General features: G+C 47.1%; 2 protein-coding genes across 2 annotated transcripts; one reads left to right on the forward strand and one right to left on the reverse strand.

Annotated features, from left to right (window-relative positions):
* Positions 1-604: 604 nt before the first annotated feature.
* UNC45B (unc-45 myosin chaperone B) lies at positions 605-13,111 on the forward strand. The gene is made up of 20 exons (XM_068415752.1): positions 605-871; positions 1,007-1,176; positions 1,902-1,938; positions 2,272-2,447; positions 3,012-3,101; positions 3,596-3,763; positions 4,894-5,062; positions 5,346-5,516; positions 6,366-6,537; positions 6,887-7,187; positions 7,597-7,691; positions 8,362-8,503; positions 8,952-9,092; positions 9,286-9,413; positions 9,884-9,950; positions 10,319-10,432; positions 10,540-10,655; positions 11,013-11,130; positions 11,223-11,378; positions 12,292-13,111. The coding sequence occupies exons 2-20, from the start codon at positions 1,015-1,017 to the stop codon at positions 12,556-12,558; spliced, it is 2,790 nt and encodes a 929-aa protein (XP_068271853.1). The 5' UTR covers positions 605-871; positions 1,007-1,014; the 3' UTR covers positions 12,559-13,111.
* Positions 13,112-13,443: 332 nt separating this feature from the next.
* On the reverse strand, positions 13,444-19,621 carry LOC137671851 (schlafen family member 13-like). The gene is made up of 5 exons (XM_068415653.1): positions 19,517-19,621; positions 17,344-18,452; positions 16,439-16,567; positions 14,945-15,668; positions 13,444-14,789 (listed from the first exon to the last, which is right to left on the reverse strand). Exons 2-5 carry the CDS (start codon positions 18,443-18,445, stop codon positions 13,991-13,993), a joined length of 2,754 nt encoding a protein of 917 aa, XP_068271754.1. The 5' UTR covers positions 18,446-18,452; positions 19,517-19,621; the 3' UTR covers positions 13,444-13,990.
* Between the last annotated feature and the right edge of the window lie 1,989 nt (positions 19,622-21,610).

Raw genomic sequence — 21,610 nt, forward strand, 5'->3', positions numbered from 1 at the left:
TGGAGCTCAGTGCTGCTCTGTCTACTGGTGTTACTCAAACTGAGACCTGAGACTCTCATCACAGCAGTGGGCCAGTATGCTCCAGTATAGACATCTGGGTTAGTGTGTGCCAGGGGGCTGCTCAAAGAGGGGAGGTGGCAGTGCTGGACATGGGTGGGCTTTCCAGCGGGGTGGGCTCCCAAAGGCCCTGTGAGGAGAAGGAGGAGGCAGCACTGGGTGCGAGTCGTCTTTCTGTCCCAGGGCGTTCTGGAAGGTGCTGGGTGCTGCCGCAGCTGCTGGCATGGGGCCGCTTGTCCCTGAGGCTCAGCTGTCTCATGCTTCCCTAAATAGAAAGGGAAAAGGGTCTGAGCACTGTGATGGGGGCCAGCCATCCCAGCTGTGGGCTTTTTTGCCATGAAACCTCCCTGTTCCTGCTCCCCAGACCCTGTGCAGCTCTGCAGGTAGACTGAAGCTGGGATATGCCCCGGTGGGTGGGAGAGGATCCCCCCTCGCTGCAGAGAGGTGCTGCCTGCTTGCATGCAGGTGCCCCCCCAAGCTGGGCTGGCTGCTGGGGGCCCTGGCTCGCAGCCTTCCCCAGGCACTATATAGCACAGAGGGGACAAGGAGGGGGACAGGCTGCGGTGACAGGTGACGCTGACAGGCAGCAGGAGCTGCCAGGTCCTGCCCAAACTTGGAGTGGGAGGCGAGCTCTTTCCTGAGCCACACAGACCCTCTGTGGTGCTGGCGAACTTCTTTAGTTCTTTTTTGTTGTTGTTGTTTTTCTGTCTTTTATTAATTGACTCCTAAGGATCTACAGCTGTGTAAAAAAGCTGCTGAGAATTCAAAGCCTGGTGGAGCAATTAGGTCTTGGTTTTCCAAACTCTTCAGCCTGGTAAGCTGCTTTTATTAATGTGTCTGTTAATTACACGTGGGTCTCGTGGTAAAGCTCAGCTTGGTGGAGTAGGCAGGCAACACTGGTGACACAGACAGTTGAAAATGGGACACAAATTGATATTTTTCCTTAAAGCTCTCAAGATGGAGGATCCCATCCAGCTGAAAGAGGAGGGCAATAAATATTTTCAGGCCAACGACTACGAGAAAGCCGTTCAAAGCTACACTCAAGCCATAAAGCTCAACAAGGACAAGGCACTGCAGGCAGTGCTGTACAGGAACAGGGCAGCGTGTTTCCTCAAAAAGGTGAGAAAAGCTCCAGGCTTGCCTGGGCAGTGCTCAGGGGGAGGAGAGCAGGGAGGCAGCCAAGGGCACTTGCTGGCTGTGGGCTCTGTAGTTTGTCCATTTATTGAATAGGGTGTTTGCAAATGGGTCTGAAATTATTTGTTCTGGGCTTGCCCTGGAGCTGTAGAGCTGCCTCCCTGCTTCAATCCTGATGGGGCTGAGCACGCTGCTTCAGCTCAGAGCTGGTCGCACTTAATCACTTGGAAGCAAAGCTTTCGGCAGCCAGCCTGCTCCACGCTTAGGGGAGAGCTCTGTAAGCCACACGCTGGGGTGCAGAGGCATAGCTTGTGCTGTCTCGGCACAAGAGAAGTAGATGTAGATGCTTGGCAAAATGAAAAGTTATTAGTATCTGTACCAAAATTGTCTCAGCTCCCTGCAATCAGCTTGTAACGACGGGCTGGGGGATTGTGGCAGATTGCTTGCGTGTTCCTGAATTTTCACTAACCCGGGGAAGTGACACCAACCCAGAACAAAATGCACATAGGCTGCTGTGAGCATCCCCTCTCCCATCACTGCCTGCAGCCTGTTGCTGCACTGTTGTCAGCGTATGTTGTCTCACCTGCATCACTGACCTTTTCCTTGTCCCCCACCCTGTCAGTGATGCAAAGGTACCCAAGCCCCCATCTTTCCTTCTGTCGGCTGCTGCTGTTCCACTGCTAACAAACCTCTCCCTTCTGGTTTAACAGGAGGAGTATGCCAAAGCAGCCTCGGATGCGTCTAGAGGTAAGAAGGGGGCTGTTTTGAGAAAGGAGCACTGTGTTTCTGGGTATGCTTGCTCCAGCCTGCTCTCACATCTGCTTTCGGGTCACTGTGGTCTTATTCCTTGATTCCTAACACCCAAGTGCTGAGGCCATGAGGGAATTAAGGGAGAAGGTACAAAAGAAGATGCACTGATCTGGTGCATCAGTGCAGTTGATGCTGCTGAGGTACCAGTCACTCACAATGTTAACAGCTACGTCTCAAGGAGCTGTAGTCACTGTAAGGCAAATCACAGTTTACACAGAGGATTTCCAAGAAGTGAACTCTGATGCCTGGTGTTTTGGATCACTTTCCCAGCTATTGACATCAATGCTTCGGATATCAAAGCCTTGTACCGGCGCAGCCAAGCTCTGGAAAAATTGGGGAAATTGGACCAAGCATTCAAAGATGCTCAGAAATGTGCCACTATGGAACCCCGCAACAAAAACTTCCAGGAGACCCTGAGGCGACTGGGGGCCGACATCCAGGAGAAGGTAAATGCCAGGGGAGCAGTCCCAAGTTCACAAACCAGGTGTGGGAAGTCCTTGCTCTGGGTTACAAGGATGGGTTGTTGGTCATACTGGAAACTCGTAACAATGTAGGGGGATAAATAGGCTCCATTAACTGGAAGTTCCTACTTGATGCATGTAAATCCGAGGATCAGATTGTATGGTTAAATTAAAAAGTGTGGCAGCTCACTGCTGAGGCTAGCCTGGACCTGAATGTCTTGGTAAGGTCCTGGCAAGGAACTGGACCAGCTTTGAACTGGGTCTGGCAGTTGTCACGCTGACTTGATTACCTTTATGGGGGTGCTGTGAAGAAGTCCCTGCATCACTAGGTACTGTGAGGTCTCAGAAATGATGGTTTAGGGCTAGGTCTGCCTGTGCCCACGAGTCTGACATGGGTAATCGGTGCTGACCGCTGAGAAGCGATGCCTATTTTGTTATTCAGCTTAAATTGCCCGTGGCTTGGGGGTCTGTGATGTCCTTGAAGTGATAAAGGAAAATTGCTCCTTAATTTTCTCCCTCTGATGCTCCATGCACTCTCTGTTGGCACAGTTGCGCATTCAGTTCTCCACGGACTTGAGGGTGCAGAAGATGTTTGAAATCCTGCTGGATGAGAACAGTGAGAAAGAAAAGCGAGAAAAGGTGAGAACTGTCCTGGACTTGACAGGACAAATTGCTGTTGTTTAATGTCAGAGGCTGCCCTGAGGAGCAGAAGGCTGCGATCCCTTCCCCACCGCTCCCAGAAGGAGGACAAGGTAAGGAGCTGGGAGATGAACTGCACTTGGAGAGACAACTGGGAGGGGCAGTGCCCCAGAGGCATCACCCTTGTGCTGTGGGAAGGTGGAGCAACCTCCCAAAATACCAACAGTGGGATCAGACTGGACTTTGCTCAGGCCCATCTCTACCACCTTCCCCATGTTTCCATCCAAGCAGTGACCCACTTTTCTTGGGCAGAGCAAAGCCAACCCCCAGATGCACCTGGAGAAACTGGTGGGGTCAGAGCTGGTCCACTGCATCCATTAGGAGATGGCCACCCCACAGCTTCCACCGGGACATCCCAGAGCTGCACGGAGGTGTTTTGGAGGCTGCCAGCAGAGCTGTGCCACTGACCCCTGGTTCTTTTGTCTCCCACCCAGGCTGCCAACAACCTCATAGTCCTGGGGCGGGAAGAAGCGGGTGCCGAGAGGATTTTCCAGAACAATGGGGTCAGCTTGCTGCTGCAGCTGATAGAAACCAAAGATGCTGAGCTGATCCTGGCAGCTGTGAGGACACTTTCGGGCATGTGCACGGGACATAAGGCTCGGGTAAGTAATGGGGTGCTCGGGACCTTCGCTGCTATTGCCTTGAACGTGGGGGAGTGGAAAATTGCAATAGTTCCTGATATTTGTGAGCAGTGGGGAAAAATTAAATCCCACAAATAAAATTTTAAATTCGGGGTGGGGGCGGGGGGGGGGAATAGAAATAAGCAAATGGGGTTAACACAGACTATTGAAAATGCCCTTGCCACTGTGCTCCTGATCTCTGGGGTCAAAGCTGCACATGTTCCCTACGGGGCCTTCATGTGTGGTGAAGTAAAACTTACAATGAGTTGTTACCACAGAAGTTGCGGTGAGTGTGGCTGAATCAGATCCACATCCTCAATCACAGGTCTCAGAAAAACAATAACAAGTAACTTTAGGAAAGTTTTGTCTGAGGCTTAGGTGGAGGAAAGCAGGGAGGATCTACAAGGGAGTTAAGATTCCTGGGAAGGGTCCCAAGGCAAGTCCTGGGGTCTCTGAGCCAGCTAGTATTCTACTCTACACCAAGACAGCTTTTATACAGTGTAAAACAGCTCATAAGAAGCCCAGTCTGTGTTATGTGGTTGGAAGCAGGAGATGGACATGTGCAAAATGAATCTGCATGTCAGTGTAATGGTGCGAAGGAGTGGGGGAAGCTACAACACAACAAAAAATAAAATCTGCTGGATAAAAGTCCACTGCAGTGGAGACCTATTTTGTTTTTCTGTTGTCATGTGCAAAAAGGCTGTTCTGCAAAGCCTGCTGGGTCAATGTGTTTCTGAACATGCCTCCCCGGAGTTACTGATGTGCCACCGTGCACGAGGATGTGCTGCCTGATGGCACTGGGTTTGCTCACAGCCAGGACGGGCTGCTTGCACCGCACAGGCTCTCTGTTAACAACCTCTTCCACACCCAGCTGTGCTCATCTCAACATCCTCACTGGAAATAGTCTGTTGCATCACTGGCAACTCTACATTTTAGGAGTTGTCTTATAGATGAAAGCAAGGATGAAAAGCAAAACTCTGCCTTGTATGGACTCAGGATTCACCCAGGAAAATCCTTTGTACGAGTTGAGCCTGACCTTTCTAGAGCATGCAGGAAGGAAAGGCTCGTACCCTCTGCTAACGGCTGCCCTGCTCTCTCCTTTCTGGGGCCAGGCCACTGCCATCCTCCATTACCTGGGCATCGACAACATTTGTATGTGGATGTCTGTAGACAATGAAGAAATCTCCCTGGCTGTCTGCAACCTCCTGCAGACCATCACTGACTGCTTGCTGGGCCAGGGGAAAGAGGAGCAGCACGGGAAGGAGGAGGCTGTTGTGCTAGGTAAGGGTGTGTGACCTGATGGTCCTCCAGTCTTGCTGGAGGAGAAGCAGGGTGAGCAGGGAGGGCTCTGCTCCTGGGCTGTCCCCCTTATTCCTTTTCTTTGGTGAAGTGGGGACTTTACCCTTCAGCTGTCCAGGATAACAACCTGAACACAGCTCGTATCCTCCTGGTGTTAAATACCTACATTCCAGCCACGCAATGGTTTTGAATGGTTTTCACTGGGTTCACTTGCTTTTGAAGATAATTTCTTGTAACTGGCTCTTACTGTCTTGTTTCTCTGCAGATACTAAAAAAGATCTGAGGATGATCACGATGCGTTTGCTGGATATGCTGGTCAGTAAGAGAGTATCTGGGCAGGGACGAGACCAAGCTCTCAACCTCCTCAACAAGAATATACCAAGGAAGGACCTGAAAGACCATGACAACAGCAGGACCATCTTTGTCATCGACAATGGTGAGTCCTTCCCCTCCATCCCTGTTCTGATTTGGGACGTGTGGAGCCGTTTATTCTTGCCTGAATACCCGTAGAACTGATCCTCTCTATCAAGTGAATCCTCTTTGGCTTTTTTTTTTTGGTGCATGCAGTCCTGGAGCGAAGTTAGACTTACTAGCAGGAACCAGTTTTAAGATTAAGAGGAAAAAAAAAACCAAACTGTGTATGAGAACAAGAATTTTCTGGTTTCTAAAGGACTGACCTAACTTCTCTGGTTAGTTTATTCCAATGTATTTGCTAATGTCAGGAGGATTTGGCTTGGATAAATTGTCTAGCTTAGACAGGATGAGATGAGCACCTGCAGAGCTTGCTGGATCCTTAAACTGGTCATTTTTATAACTAGAAGGGAGTGAGGAATTTGTGTGTTTTTTATACTAATTTCAATACGTGTGTGTGTTATCATTTTGGTGGAAGTTATTAAATAACACTTTAGCAAAAGGAGGGTTAAGACATCCAGAATCACTTGAGAGTCACTGACTTTCCTCAGTCAAAGCCTCCAGCCTCAAAGCTGTGTAGGTTTAATGCCTCCTGACAAAAATAACTGATCCAGCCAGGGACTAAATGCAGTTTTGCTTATCTCACTCTGAGAGCTGGATAAAAGCCTGATGCTGCAAACCTGTAATCTCACCAGCAGAAGCTCCTCCCCAGTAAATATCTGAGTGCCGCCTTTGTTTAAGGCTTATGTGATTAGGCTGCAAAGTAATTGAAAACCACCCAATGCTATTTCATTGCAAGAAACCAAAAAATATTATCTTGAATTTTGTACAGACCCTCTCCCCTCTAACAGCTGTATCACTCCATTGTTTCCAGGCTTAAAAAAGATACTGAAAGTGGTGAGCCAGATTCCTGAGATGCCTGACTGCCTGCCACTGACAAAGAACACCCAGCTGACCGCCTCCATCCTCCTAAATAAACTCTACGATGACCTGCGCTGCGACCCAGAGCGTGACAACTACCGGGTGATCTGCGAGGAGTACATCAAGTGAGTTGGGGCTGGCTTACTGGGGCTGAGCTGGCATGGGAGCAGGAGGTCTTAAGAATGAGTTGAGGCACTTGCAATCCACTTAGACGCCAAATTGAGGCCCTGGGAGATAGTGATTTACTTGAGATCCTGCTGGATCCTTCAGCTGAGATCCTCAGATCCTCACACTGTACTCCTGCCTGCTGGATCTCAGCCTTTGCATGAATTTGGGCTCAGCTGTGTCCCAAATACCTATATATTTCAACAGCAGAGCTCAGTTCCCAGTCTGAGGGAGGACATTCCCTGCCCAAGGGAATGAGAACTGTAAGCAGCTACTGTTTCACATGCTGACTCCCTCTATCCTATGCAGGAGCAAAATTGACCCACAGGACATGGATAAGACACTCCATGCCATCCAGATGGTGTCTGGAATTCTGCAAGGGCCCTTTGACTTAGGCAACAAACTGCTTGGCATGAAGGGAGTCATGGAGATGATGGTTGCGCTGTGTGGGTCCGAGAGGGAGATTGACCAGCTGGTGGCTGTGGAAGCCCTCATCCATGCCTCCACCAAGCTGAGCCGGGCCACCTTCATCATCTCCAATGGGGTAACGCTCCTGAAGGAGATCTACAAGAAGACCAAGAATGAGAAGATCAAAATCCGAGCCCTGGTGGTAAGGATGGCAGCCCCTGCCTCTATTGCTTGCCACACTCACCAGCTTAACCCTGGACTTGGGAGAGGGGAGAGGTCCTGGGAACGTGTTGGGCTCACTCACCTCAGCTGGGGAACGATTTATGGTGTTTCCCCCTACAAGGGAGGGGGAGATGGCAGACCAGGAGAGCACATGGATTATTGGTAATTTTGAAGGCAAAACTGATTAATCTTCCATTAAAGACATCCAATAAGAACACAAAACCTCGCTTTGCTGTGCTACAAACTGAACACTCTACTGGGTATTAGGATGCTTCATCTTAGTTAGATCTGACTTCAGACTTCAGATATGGGGTTAGGCTGATTTGGGGCAGCAGTACTGGGGGATGAATGAACCTTTCTCACTGGTGTATTCTCTTCATCCTCCTCAGGGTCTCTGCAAGCTGGGCTCAGCAGGAGGTACAGACTATGGACTGCGGCAGTTTGCTGAGGGGTCCACTGAGAAGTTAGCCAAGCAGTGCCGAAAGTGAGTGATTTTACTTTTTTCTTCTGTTGTTCCATACTTTGCAAAATATGAGATGCTCCTTTCCCAAGAGATCCTGCCCACACATTGCCTTCATTTACTGTTGCTGCCTGCAGCTGACTGCCCCCAGAGCCATTGCACTGGGACATGGAGCTCTTCTGTGCCTCAAGCAACCGTATGTTCCTCCTGCCTCAACATCCAGATGCCTTCTCCCTCACTTGCTTCCTATGTGAGACACCAGACATGGTGCCTCCTTCTTTGCCAGAGTGGTACAGCCTAATGAAGTGCTATCTAGAATATACACAAGTACCTTTTGAATTTACCAGGTGGACTAACCAAGGAGGTGGGATGAAGTTAGGAAGTGACCGAGTGGGGGATCATTGCTGCTGGCACTGGATAGCAGGGCATCAGGTTTTCATGTGATGGTGAAGGCAAAGCAGTGCTGAGTAGCTGTCCTGGTCTGTCTTTCCCTGCAGCTTTTAGATACCTCAGGTCGGGCCATGGGAGGAAGGTCGTGTCTCAAGGGAAGCATCCAGAGTCTTTAGGAGCTGCAGCAAAACCTGAGGACATGTTTGGGCCTGAAACCATCTCGATATCTGTTTTTCCTCTCCCTTCTCCCAGAGAAATTAGTTCTGGCTCCCAAGATAAACGTGGATGTGTTTCTCTCTTCCAGGTGGTTGTGCAACACCAGCATTGATGCCCGCACCAGGAAATGGGCCGTGGAAGGGCTGGCGTATCTAACCCTTGATGCAGATGTGAAAGATGACTTTGTGGAAGATGAGCCAGCCCTGCAAGCTATGTTTGAATTAGCCAAGGTCTAGCTCCTTACCTTGTTCCCTCGTTCCTCTGGTAGCATCAAGTTCTCCCAGCTCTCCATCCCATGCTGTCTCCCCAGGCAGGAGGAGCTGTGACCCCAACCTCTCACGTCTAGTTTAGCAAAACTTCAGTTTTGCCTGTGCCACAGAGACACCTCAAGGTTGTTATCATCCTGCTCTTCTCCCAAGGCTGAGGAAGGTTGCTCTTACCTTTACTGTCAGCAACAGCATGAAAACCAAAGGTGTCAAGGTGTTAACAGCATCTGATGATGTCAGGCAGCCTGTCTGACCATGAAAACTTTTGGTTTTCCCTGCCCTGGGCTATAAAGCTGGGGATAAGCCTAAGAACACTTCAGCTAGTGCAGACCACCACCATGGCAGTCCTAAGGGACCTGTTTCCCTGCTGTGCCCTCTTCACCCTCACATAAGCTTTTATTTTTCTGCACAGGCAAGTGACAAGACTATCTTGTATTCTGTGGCTTCCGCGCTGGTGAACTGTACCAACAGCTACGATACCAAGGAGCTGGTCCCAGAGCTGGTGCAACTGGCAAAATTCTCCAAGCAGCACGTGCCTGAGGAGCATCCGAAGGTAGGTTGTCTACAGCTGAGGAGCTGGGAGGAGATGCTTGGATCTGAAGACTTTCTTTGGTGTATCCATTGTCATAGACCTCGGGTCTCCTGTCTCTGAGGCTGAAATTGCTTTGCTCTCCAACGGGCTTGGCTGTAGTTAGCAGGATGGCAGCTGCTAAGGGACTAATCCCTTTCCAATGTCCCCTCCTCAGGACAAGAAGGATTTTGTGGTGAAGCGGGTGAAGCGGTTGCTGAAAGCCGGCGTTGTCTCTGCCTTGGCCTGCATGGTGAAGGCGGACAGTGCCATACTGACGGACCAGAGCAAGGAGCTCATTGCCAGGTGCCTTCATTGCTGTTGTGGGAGCTGGGAGTGCTGGCCAGCCATGTGCCACTGAGATGGGCGCCTGGGCTGGCTCCTTGCTTTGTGGGGTGGTGCGTTCTGCCTGTGGGAGAGGGATGAAAAGGGAGATGGAGAAAAGATTTAAAACTGAAGTTTTTCTTAAGCAATGTCGTAAAAATCCACATTCTGACCTTGAAGCTGGTGTACAGGGCTGCCTTGCTAGGATGCATTTTGAATTTCTAGTCCTCTGTGCTGGTTTTGGCTGGAATAGAGTTAATCTTACAGGCCTGGAAACTTCTTACTGTGCCGCTTGCTGCTTCCTTCTCGAGCGCTGTGGGCACTGGGTTAAACATCTGGAATTTACCTGGTGGATCTGGCACCCCTGCAGAACCTTAGCCCCCTTCCATGAGGGATGTGGGTTATTGCCTTCTCACGTGGCTGTTTCACTAAATGATGCTGTGCTTCTGCAGGGTGTTTCTTGCCTTGTGTGAAGACCCCAAGGACCGTGGGACCATTGTGGCTCAAGGTGGTGGAAAGGTGATTACTTTTACGTTTGCAGCCTAACCTGATGTGCAGTTAATGTCTGCTGGGAGCATGCAATGTGTCTGCAGTGAGGGAAGGTGACAGAACAGCATGAGCTGTCTTGGTAGCCCTGGGGCCCAGACTGACGCTCCAGTCCTATCTCTGCAAGCCTCCAAAGAAGCAGTCTTCTTGGAACAACTGTGTGTGAGCTACAAGCTCTGGTGTGGTGCCTATTTGAGAACAAAAGCAAGACTTCATTGTGGGCTACAGTCCAGACCCATTTCTTCAACAGACACATCTTTAGGATATTTTTAACTTTAGTACTTTAAGGCAATCCTGTAGATCTTCTCAGAGGCATTGAATGCTTTCCCATGTGTCACTAGGTCCTGATACCTCTGGCTGTGGAAGGCACAGACGTTGGCAAGATAAAGGCTTCTCATGCTCTGGCAAAAATTGCTGCTATCTCCAATCCAGACATGGCATTCCCAGGGGAGAGGGTAAGCTTAAAAAAAAATTAATTAAAAAATCTTGATAATTCCTTTAGCAAATGAAAATTTCCATGATCTGAGAGCTGGAAAAGCAGTGACATGCCTTCCCTTCTTAGGTGTACGAGGTGGTGAGGCCCCTCGTCAGCCTGCTGAACACAGAGAGGGATGGCCTCCAGAATTACGAGGCTCTGTTAGGTCTCACTAACTTTGCAGGAAGAAGTGATAAACTTAGGTGAGTTTAACTGCTTTTTGACCTTCTTTCTTCCCCAGGAGTGAATGTGAATTTCAGTTCAATGCTTTTGTTGTAGGACTATGAAGACTGGTCAGTTTGAGCTACCTTTGGTAGAGCTATAAAGGTCTCAGAACTAAAAGATTCACAAAATTAGCCAGGAGGAGAGTGGCCCATTTTCCTCTAGAAAGAGGAAAGGCATGAACCCAATCTGCATTAGATAGGGGATAAACCATATCATGAGCTCCAGAGCTGCAGACACTGATTTGTTTCATGGCCTTCCCTGTCTGCAGTTTATATTGTATAAGTTGGGTATTTCTTGTCCCATGATGTATTTTATTTGGCTGCTCTTCAACACAGGATGAAGATAGTCAAAGAGAGGGCCCTGCCAGATATTGAAAACTATATGTTTGAGAATCACGACCAACTTCGACAGGCAGCCACAGAGTGCATGTGCAACCTGGTGGTCAACAAGGAGGTAACTCACTGGGCATGCACGAGTTCATGAGCCCCTGCAATGAGGCCTAAATGTCTTCTTTCTGAATATCATGGTGTTGTGGGGTTTTTTAGGTTCAAGAGCGGTTTGTGGCTGATGGAAATGATCGGCTGAAGTTGGTGGTGTTACTGTGCGGTGAAGATGATGAGAAAGTCCAGGTTGCAGCGGCAGGAGCCCTGGCCATGCTTACAGCAGCACAAAAGAAACTCTGCTCTAAGATGACTGAAGTGGTAAGACCATAAGTCTTGATTATTGGCAGTGTAGACATACCCTTGAAAGGCCCAGGCTCAGTCATGAGCCTTCCTCTCAAAAGGAAGATGTAGTACACCAGCTTGACAGTGAGAAACTCAGTGGTGAAGCTGAGACCTGGGTGTGCACGCTCCTAGTCCATCCCTGCACAAAGTAAACCAGCCTGCCTTATACTAGACTTAATCTCAGAACTGAAACATTTTTATACATCTATTCCTCAAGCTAAGTCCAGGATGTGAACTGTCAAGCAAGGTTAAAAATGCAGAATATTATTCTATAGGCCCTTAAAGCTTTTGATAAATAATCTGAAATCCAAACCTTGTTTTACTCAGAAATGAGAAGAGCTTGATAGATAACCTATTGAGCTTTACAGATCCCAAACCATCTCCATTCCCTGCACAGATCTGTAGGTCCTGAGAACTCAGATCCTGCATAGCTGAATATCTGTGAGGAGCTGTGGTTGAGAACTCATGAACCCTGTTGTGTTGCACACAGGCTGATGTTGGATACTGGGGCCTGTTAGAATAAAAATGATTAATCAAGCCAAAGGAGGGGCTCAGAAAGATCAGTGGGGGGAGTGGGTGGTCTGCTTCTGGTCACCTCAGCCGTGTCAATACTCTGATCAGATTCTTTGCACAGAGATTATGTGGCAGCCTGAACATGAAACGTGTTTCATGTGGTGCTAGGGCCATGAAAACTTTAGCATAACAAAAATTGGCTTCAAAAGTTTGGAGTCAGGTTTCCTTAGTTAAAGAATCAAATAACCATGGCTGACATGAGTACTGAAGAGGTGAGTCCCCGCACTTCCTTCTGCTGAGAAATGCCTTGCCAAACTCGTGTTCTTGGTTGAGAGATTCTTCAGTTCAATCCTAATGATATCTCTCTCCCTTGAAGACCACTCAGTGGCTTGAAATCCTGCAGAGGCTCTGCTTGCACGATAACATGGAAGTACAGCACCGAGGACTGGTCATCACTTTCAACTTAATCAGTGCTGACAAAGACCTAGCGAAGAAGCTGGTGGAGACGGAGCTCCTAGAGATTCTGACATACATCGGCAAGCAAGAAGATGACCCCAAGAAGCAGCACATCATTAATGTAGCACGTGATTGCCTCACAAGGTGCATGGATTATGGGCTGATCAAACCTCTCTCTCAGGCTTGAGGAAATGAAAAGCACCCAAAAAGGCTGAGTGGGGAGGGAAAAAGGCTTCTGAGAAATGTGGAAAAGTGAGAGCAATGAGGAAAATCTGGTGCCATTGTCAAGGCACAGGATAGTTTGGGAACAACTTTGGAGGAATAGAAACTGTATGAGGCAAAGACGGACATTTGCCTGGGAAACTTGGAAAGTGTCCATCTGAGTAATTCCCAGATGGTGTAAATCCTTTCTTTGCCCCCCTTCAGCTGAGAATGATGAAAGCTTCAAGGCCCAGCTGTGAAAGAGTTGGTTGTGTTGGAAACGTGCCAGGGGCTGTTGGAAGGGAACTCAACAGAACTGAAATCTGTTCTGCAGCCATCTACAGCTCCTGGTACTTCTGGAATTCCTAGCAGTGGTGGAACAGGGAGGGTTAAACGCCTTCTATCCTGTAGTCAGAAAATAGGTGGGGTTTTAGCTGTGTGCTTTTCTGTTCATTTATGGTATTTTTAAACAGCCTTAAGTGGTGTGCCAAAGCGTGAGGATGGTGGATGAATTCTTAATAAATTCACTACATGTGGAATTACTGTTCTGCTTTTATTACACAAAGGGAGAATCTAAGGCAACTCCCACTTGCAGCCTTGTATCATACCCAGGAAGCTGGAGTAGTCCTGGCACAGGCTGAATTTTCACCACTTGTGAAATATCCATCCCTGCTCCAATGAACAGGCAAACTCACAATGAAAGGCTGAACGAGGAGGTGGCACTAATGGATTAAGCTGAGGTTCACACCAGGGCAGTGTTTAGAACGTTGAAAATCTCTCATTTAGGGAAGAAATGGAATGAGAAGCAAACACACCAGTTGGTCATCATGTTAAATTTTATTATATAAATGTTTACATTCATAGGATAGGCATGACATGATCAAGTGTTGAGGTTTGGGGGTTATGAAAGGAACCATGGGGATAGTCCTTCCTGGTGTGTTGATTAAGGGGAAAAAAAAAAAATGGAAAGTGCCTCTAGCTTCCTGAAGTTAGAAAAGCAAGAATTTTTAAGCTAATAGCTTTGACAACCTAAAGGCAGATTTATTTGGAGGGTGATTTCAGCTGTGTACAATGTCTTCTCCTTATTGTAACCACATTCAGTTAAATCACTGGTGCTTTATAATCATACTCGGAGGATATTAGACTGTTCTTCCAAATCAAATGAAGCACAGGTCATTCTGTGGTGGAAAACAATATGGTTTGTTTTCAACCACCCTTCAAAACCCAGTTTTCGGAGTTTTGTTTCTCTTTCAAAAGTATTTTGCATCTAACTCTACAGCGAATTTTATCTAACCAGCACGGCTGAGGACCAGCCATTACAAGGGAAATCCTTCTACTTCAGATAGAGTAAAAAAAATTTCAAACATACATAACCATTGACCATTGATCAGGGCCCTGTTGGGATCCTAGGTGGTTAACTATATCCAGTTATCAAGTAACAAGTGTAGATTTAAATTAGCTCTGGATGCTACACAGACCAATATATTGTTTAAAATTTCATTCTGAAATGGAAGGGGGTGAGGAATAATACCAAACACAATGCTTCTTTCTAAGCCAGAGAAACGACGGATGCTGTCAAGAATAGCGTGCTTCCCTAGCTCGCCTTCTATTTTTCTTAGTAGTATATTTGACTTTGCCTTCTTCATTGCTGACGCTAGTATTCCAGAGTATGCTCTTACTTCTTCATCTCTGTAGCAGAGAATAGCAATATCTTTCTCAGAGTAACCCTTTTTAAGATATGTACAACACACTTCTGCCACATACTTTGCTATTCCATTTCTGTCCAGGTCACGTACTTTTTCAATACAGCCTTGCACAGCCTGAGCACACGTGGCTCTGCATAATAACTCTTCCAAACGTTGTCTGGGAATATTTAGGGTGGGGCACTTTACAATCCTTTCCATCCTACGTTTTACAAAGCTATAGATACTGTTAGCGTTACGAACCACTTTGGTTAGTGACTCGACAGGATCATGCCATGTTGCTTCAGGAAGGCCAGTTGGGAAGCAGTGACTTGTCTGCAAGTAGTCCAAGAAAATCCAGAAGAAGCCGGGCTTGGGGAGATCTCGTGATGAAGTTAGAGTCAAGGCTTTGCTATACCAATCGCCTTCCCCATCCTGGAAATTCTGTGCTTCATCAACTATTATGTGCTTCACATCATCAAAGTTTCCCTTCAGAAAGGCTACTCTTGTCACTGCTTGGCAAATCTTTTTATGCCTACAGAAGAGAAACAAGTAGATTAAAAACAATCTCTGCATTGTAAACTACTGGTTATACTTGATCATACTAAATATACTAATCAGTACTCAGCCATTTAAAAATGGTGGTGAAATAACAGGACATTGAAATGAATAATTGGAGGAAATACTTACCGCACAAAATCTCTCAGAGGCTGGTTCTCACATACATAAAGAACTTCCTCTTGTGTGCACTGCAGCATGATTCTTATTTTCTCTATGATCTTCAGGGCCACTATCGTTTTTCCTGTTCCTGGTAGACCATAAACATACAGCTTCTTAGTTTTGTGAAGATTTTCTGACAGCAGTTGGTATTGTTTGATGGTCAAGAGGTTCAAAAACTCAGAACCAATTTGGTCACTTAAAAAAGACTTGAAATTCAACAAAGCTACTGTGAGAGCATGCAAGAGGGCATTCAAATTGGCACTGTCGATTAGGCTGTAGTTTTGGGGATACATTTCTTGAATATTCAGATCCCATTCTTTCCCACAGTTTAGTTTGGGAGGCAAAGTCAGTAGCTTTGGTATTACACACAATTTGTGGATATAGCCCCCAGTGTTGACTAATTTCTCCTTCAGCCTCCAGGCTATGCGTCTTGAGTATTCAAACAAATCCTTTGAGATATGATGCTTACAGATTGTATAGAGGATAGGTGGCCTATCCTTGGCTATTAGGAGAGCATCACAAATTATGCCTTGGTTTTCTGGCAAGCCGACCTCAACAGCCCAGCTTCTGGAAAATATCAGAACTCCCTCAGAAAGCTGCTTCAATTGATTTTCCATTAGGATATCCAACCCTGGATGCTCTTGGAGGAGATCTTCATGGAGTTTTTCTGGAGTACATGTTATGGGGGATCTCACTAACAAGGCAAAGGAGAAAAAACAGTTAGTGTTAGTCTAAGACATGGAAATCCAGCCCTCTGAAATGATTCTGTGGGAATTAATATTGGTGAAAGGCTACAAACACAGACCACAGCTCCCTGAAATACCTTTTTTACTTCTTCATAATTTTCCTTAACCACTCCATGTGCTTCCAGATTCTTTTGCAAAGACTACTTCCTCAGGGAACTCAATCCTCATCTCCCACCCAGGTCTCAGTCCCTTTGCTAAAAATACCAGCACAGGACCAGCTGTTCCCAACCTTGTTTAGCAGACCTGGTGAGTAAACAAAGAAGCAATAACGGCTCAAGACAGAAGCCCCCAGACAGGTGGCTGACCTTGCAGTGGCACAGAAATGTTGGACTGTAACTGGCAGCAGACTCTCCACTCTGGTCCCAGCCTCAGTCCCTGTCTGTATTTACATGGGGCTGATTCCAAGTGACCTTCTCCTCGCGTCTTTTCCGTTTTTCACTGGATTGCGAAAAGACATTGGCATGGCTGTGCCCGGTCCCCAGAGAAGTTCAGCTAGCTGAGCTCTGTCATGTACACGTGTCAACAGCTGGCAGAAGATGAGTCCTTGGGGAAGGGGATCGTCAGGCATTTGAATGCAATGTTACTGTCAGATCTGCCAACTATTTCCATCTCTTTCACCTGTTTAAAGAATGTCTTCAAACTCATCTTTGACCTTGACCATACCCTTGAGATTCATGTTGTAAACCTATCGGACAGTGAAAGCAATGTACAGACCTACCTGGAAATAGTTTCTTACAAAGATCATCAACATTGTCAAGGCCCTGGTGTGAATAAACTGGTTTGGCTAGAGGTGGCCCCTCTGTCAGACTGAGCTCGAGCCTAAAGGTCTCAGAAAACTTTGAAAGATCTGGAAAAAAAGGAATAAAAACACATGATACAGCATGAGCATTTGCTGTCCCTCAGTGCAAGAGCCAGAAGCTGTCCTCATACTGGTTTTAAATGTTTTGCTCTTCTTTAAAATAACAAATGCAATGCATAGACTGAAACCTTGCAAGTCACTGTGGACAGCAGCTGATTAGCAAAAGAACAGCCGCGGGTCATGGACCATGGAGCTGCCCTTGATTTCCTTATCTCATTAGCTGCTGTTGTGACCTCTGACTCTGTTAGTGATACCGCTTTCACTGCCCAAGAATTGGCCAGCGAACACTTTACCTGTCCATAGCTCTCAGCATATTAGACTGGCAGCAGCAGTGGAGAATGCCCCTGAAAAGCAGGAGGGAAAGTATAGATTAAGCCTGAAAGCAAATGGCAATTTGCAAATGGCAATGGCCATGGACTATGGCAATTATGTAAAAAACCATGTGCACTGGGGTCTAACCTCAAAAGCGGTCAACTTGAGGCATGGAGAGCTCATGCTGCAAAAGCAGGCGCTAACAGTGGCTTTAATAAGCTGCTAGTCACCAGGACCTGCTGCAGCCTGAAGCAAGCATTAAGGAATGTAAGCAGCAAAGACACGTATTTAGCAAGGACCTGAAGCAGTCAAACTGCTTGGTTTGTTCAGGCCTCCAAAGAACACTGAAAAGCAGGTAAAACTGCCGAAGGCAAACACCACCGCCAGGCCAGGAGCGAGAAAATAAAAGGAAGTATCAAAAACAGAAAGTGATTGTCGCAGCTCTTCTGGACCTGGATCAGCAGTGGTCATCCACGCAGCCCACTCGTCCGCTCTCAGTCTCCTGATGGTGCTGCCTTCCACTAGCCACGAGTCCGGGTCTTCGGAAAACGCGACGCAAGTAAATGGCTGAATCTTCAGAGCGCAGACGTAGCCACAGTGATCTCCGGCCTCGCGGTATACTTTGAGGATTTTGTGTTCGTACCTTATGTTGTGTGTATTTCCACTCCCGCAAAAGTGGAATAGGGTTAATTTGTTTTGAATGGAATCGATTAGGACACTTAATCTTTCAAGGTCCTCATCGTCACCGCTGAATCCCTGCACTCTGCTGTCATCATCCACACCGATCCATAAATACCCGCCGCCTGTGTTTGCAAATCCAGCGATATACTGAGGCAATATCTCTTTGACACGAGTCAGAAATTTTTCGGTTGAATAGTGCTTAAATTCCACATCTCCTGACTCTGTGAAAGTCAGTATCTCTCCATGTCGCAGTTGGTCTCTATTAAACAACTCGGCAACAGTGTTATTTATAATATCCATGTCTTCTTCAACAGCCATTGTCTTCCTGATTTTATCAGATGGTCCTGGGCTAAGCTCTCTCCTGGCTTCATCTTGCTTTTCTTTAAGGAACGAAAAAGCTTCGGTAGGGTTCATGTGGGAAAGAGAATCACCACATTTTGCGTGCAACCCAGTACTCAGGCTACAGATGCGTGGCTTTGCAGTTGCAGAGGTTGAGGATGCGTTTTCACTGCTCCAGGTTTTAATAAAAATCAAAAGGCAATTATCTCGCTGTTCAAAGTCCAGGTATTTTCTCCAGTCTGGAAACAAAAGAAGAGACCGAAAAGTCTCTTCTAAATCTGGTCCAATCTTATCTCTCTCTAAGTTGTAGTTTTCATTTTCAATTTCTGCTTTTACGACACCTCCTCCAGAGTTCAGCAAGGCACACACTGCACGGGCAAGGGTGTATTTTTGATCTTGTTTTGAATTTTTCGGTATCTTTTTTCTTGCTTTTTCACCAAAACATATTTTTCCAACACACAAAACTACTTCAGGATACTTTGTTGCTAACTTAACCCAGACCTTCTGCTGTTCTTGATCATCTTCAAGATCCATTCTGGGGCTGAAACAATTGTAAAAAAAAAATTGCTTACCATTTATGCTGAAATATCAATCTTCCAAAGACTTCCAAAAACATCAGCTAAACAGTGGCCATCCTTTGAACAATAAATACACTGAGTCACAGAGATCACAGCAACAGGGATTTTCCTCCACTTCCAAAATAGAGTGCTTGCTTAAAACCCAGATTTGTCCCCAGTGCCCAGGTGTTTATTTTTCTGTCCTTGAGCATGAGGGGCTGTAGGGTCCTTGCTACCATCTGTCCCTCTGAACACAGAAGAAGCCTCAAATATTTTCTCTAGAGCCAGGCTCGCTACTCCCTTCAACACCATCCCCTTACATACTACTGGACTGCACGCCCCCTCCTCCTCCCCTGTAATGACTCAGAAAAGGCTAAGCCTCACCTCGATCTTAAGAATCCAGTAATCTTACCGATTAATAATTAATAAATAATAACTGACCCTTCTACTTTCAGCTCCACTTGGCCACCCTTGCTAGTCAGGCTGCTGAATCTCGGCTCGTTGCCCCTTGGCACTCGGACTGCAGACAAATTTGTTGAAATGGTGGCAAACTGCACCTGTATCACATTTAAGCCAATTCCTTAAAATGAAAGCCAGCCCCCTTGCTACAAAATACATCTGTGGCACAAAAGCACACAGAAATAAATGAAAGTATGCCTAGAAGTGATCTCACCTGTGACAAGAGCGCAGCTTATTTCCAGCAGCACAGATTTGCCTTCTGCGTGGCCAAATATTAAGGCAGAGATCTGCAGGGCACAAAAACCCCAACGTGCATCTCCTCCAGATCTGATACGGGAGACAAGTTTCCTGCCTTTGTCTGCCTTCCCTCTGAGTTAGTTCTGCTGAGGAACGTTGCTCTGCTCCTTGTAGCTTTGAGTTATGGTACAACTAAAGCAGCAAGGACGTTACTGTGGGCTAATTTTTGCTGCCAGGTAGAGGAATTTTCCCATCCAGTTCCACAAGCCCCCCTCTAGCTTCCTGCAACAGGGCAGCCTGCCTGACTGCTGAGATCTCAGATTTCCCCAGTGTGACAGAGAAAAGGACTTACCCCACCTCTTCTTCTTAGCTCTGGGCTAAAACGTCAATATTTGAAGTATCAGTTTTAAATCCTTAAATATTGAAGTCGCAGAATGATGTTCAGCAGAAATGGGGTACAAAGTATCCAGAGCGCGTGACCTGTTACCTCCTCTGCCTCCCTCTGTGAAAGTCTAGGAGAAAAGAGACGTACTTTGTTGCTGGTTTCACTTTGCCGCCAGTTTTGTTTTCTCCTCCTCTGTTTCCTGTGACGAAGTCTGTGGACACAGACTTCACTGGAACTTTCTAGCCCTCACTGAAGTTCAAAACCAGTTTTTGCTGAGAGCCCAGCCCTCCGAAACTATTACTTCCCTCCCCCTGGCACTTTTCCAGCCCGCCAGAGGAACAAAACAATTAAAAAAAAAAAGTTTAGAAGAAATCCCCCAACTTACAGCATTTCCATATGTCGTTGCTTGTTCAGTCTGAAAAGTTGGTGTACCATTAACTTTTAGAGCTGCAAAGTCAGAGATACAGTTCTGGAAGCTGGGAAGCAGGACAGCAAGTAGAGAGTCCCGGGCAGAAGATACGGTCTCCATAGCTTCATTTGCAACATTTGCAATATCAGATTCAATTTTCTGACCTTTTTGTACTGACAAAGCACACTAAAGATAATAATTTTATACTGAAATCATGCCCATATACAACTTAAAGCTGAAATCATTAAAGTTAGGGATTAAAACCATCTCATAACTTTTCTCCGTGAAAGTGATCCATGCAGGGGGCCACTTTGGAGCATCCTCAGTGCCACCTCCCTCCTTAGGGCAAAATTCCGGCAAAGGCACTGAGATTGAGGCAACTGTGAGAGGACTGAGAACAGGGAAGGTTGTGGGCTTGACTGCAAAGCCTCGAGAAGCCTCGCGCAGCAGTGGATGAGTGTCCCCTGGATATCAACAAAGCTGTGTATTTTTTTGAAGGGAGATGAGAGAAAATGAAACTGTGTTGAAAAAGAGCAAGCTGGCGCTAGACTGTGGAAACCTGCTTGCAGGACAGGAAGGAAATAGAAACATACTCTGTGGGCAGGATTACAGCTTCGTGTACAACCTAAAAATGCTTTTTAGCTTTTGATTCTGTACCGTGTAAGAGTCCCCTGCTCAACCCCCTTGGTGGGAGCCAGTTTAATACCTCCCCTTCCTTGCTTTACCCCTTGTCTTCTTTCTCTTCATCTCCCTCCAGCTTCCATTCTGGTGCCCCAGGCTTCTCTTTACTCATTATAAAGCATGTTTTTTTCCCAGTTGAATTTTCAATGGTGCCCACCACCAGTTACTGAGGACTTCCCTACCGTCCTTGTGGATTTCTCCTCTGTGGGCTGCGCAGTCAGAATGAAACCCACAGATGGTGGGTTAAAAAGCTTTTATTTCTTGAACTCTGAGTCTCCCAACATACTTACTACATCACTAGGCTGTCTTTGCCCCTCAGATTGGATCCTCCTCTTGATCCCACACAGAAAGGCAGGGTCAGAAACCCCGTCCCCAGGAAAACCACGTGAAATACCTCTCCTGAACAGGCGTACGTGTTACACAGGAATTTCTGGCAAACTGCTGCCCATGAGGAGGAACTGAGTTACTGCTTTAAAACAACAGGATGAATTTACCCACCTGGCCTTAAACAAGCAAGCGTTTTATTTTAACGTATATATTAAATCATGATACTTTTCCTTCCAAAGCACCTTTTTATTTCTCCCACTCTTCTTTTTTTTTGTTAGTTTTATTTCTTCCCTCATTTTTTTTTCCCTTCGTTGTTTCCACGGTGATACCACACTCATCACGCTGCCCCTTTGTCGTGGAGCCGTTGCTACACAAGCAGCCGGGAGAGCCCGAGCCCTCCGGACTGGACGGCGTTTGAAGCTGTGGTTTATCCCCGCCTTCTGCCTCGGCTCGGCAGCTCGTGTCGCTGGGGAAAGGGAAGCGAGAAGGAGAAACGGCTCCAGCAGCGGGTGCCGCAAGGGAAAAGCCGCGTCCCGCCGGCCGCGCTGGGCCGGGCCTGGCCCGGCCTTCCCGCCCCCTCAGGCCTCCTCAGGGCGGGAAACGCTCGCACCGCCCCGAGCGCCGCTAAGGCGCCTTCCTATTGG

This window comes from Nyctibius grandis, chromosome 18 (genome assembly GCF_013368605.1).
Source record: "Nyctibius grandis isolate bNycGra1 chromosome 18, bNycGra1.pri, whole genome shotgun sequence".
In the NCBI taxonomy this organism is placed as follows: domain Eukaryota; kingdom Metazoa; phylum Chordata; class Aves; order Nyctibiiformes; family Nyctibiidae; genus Nyctibius; species Nyctibius grandis.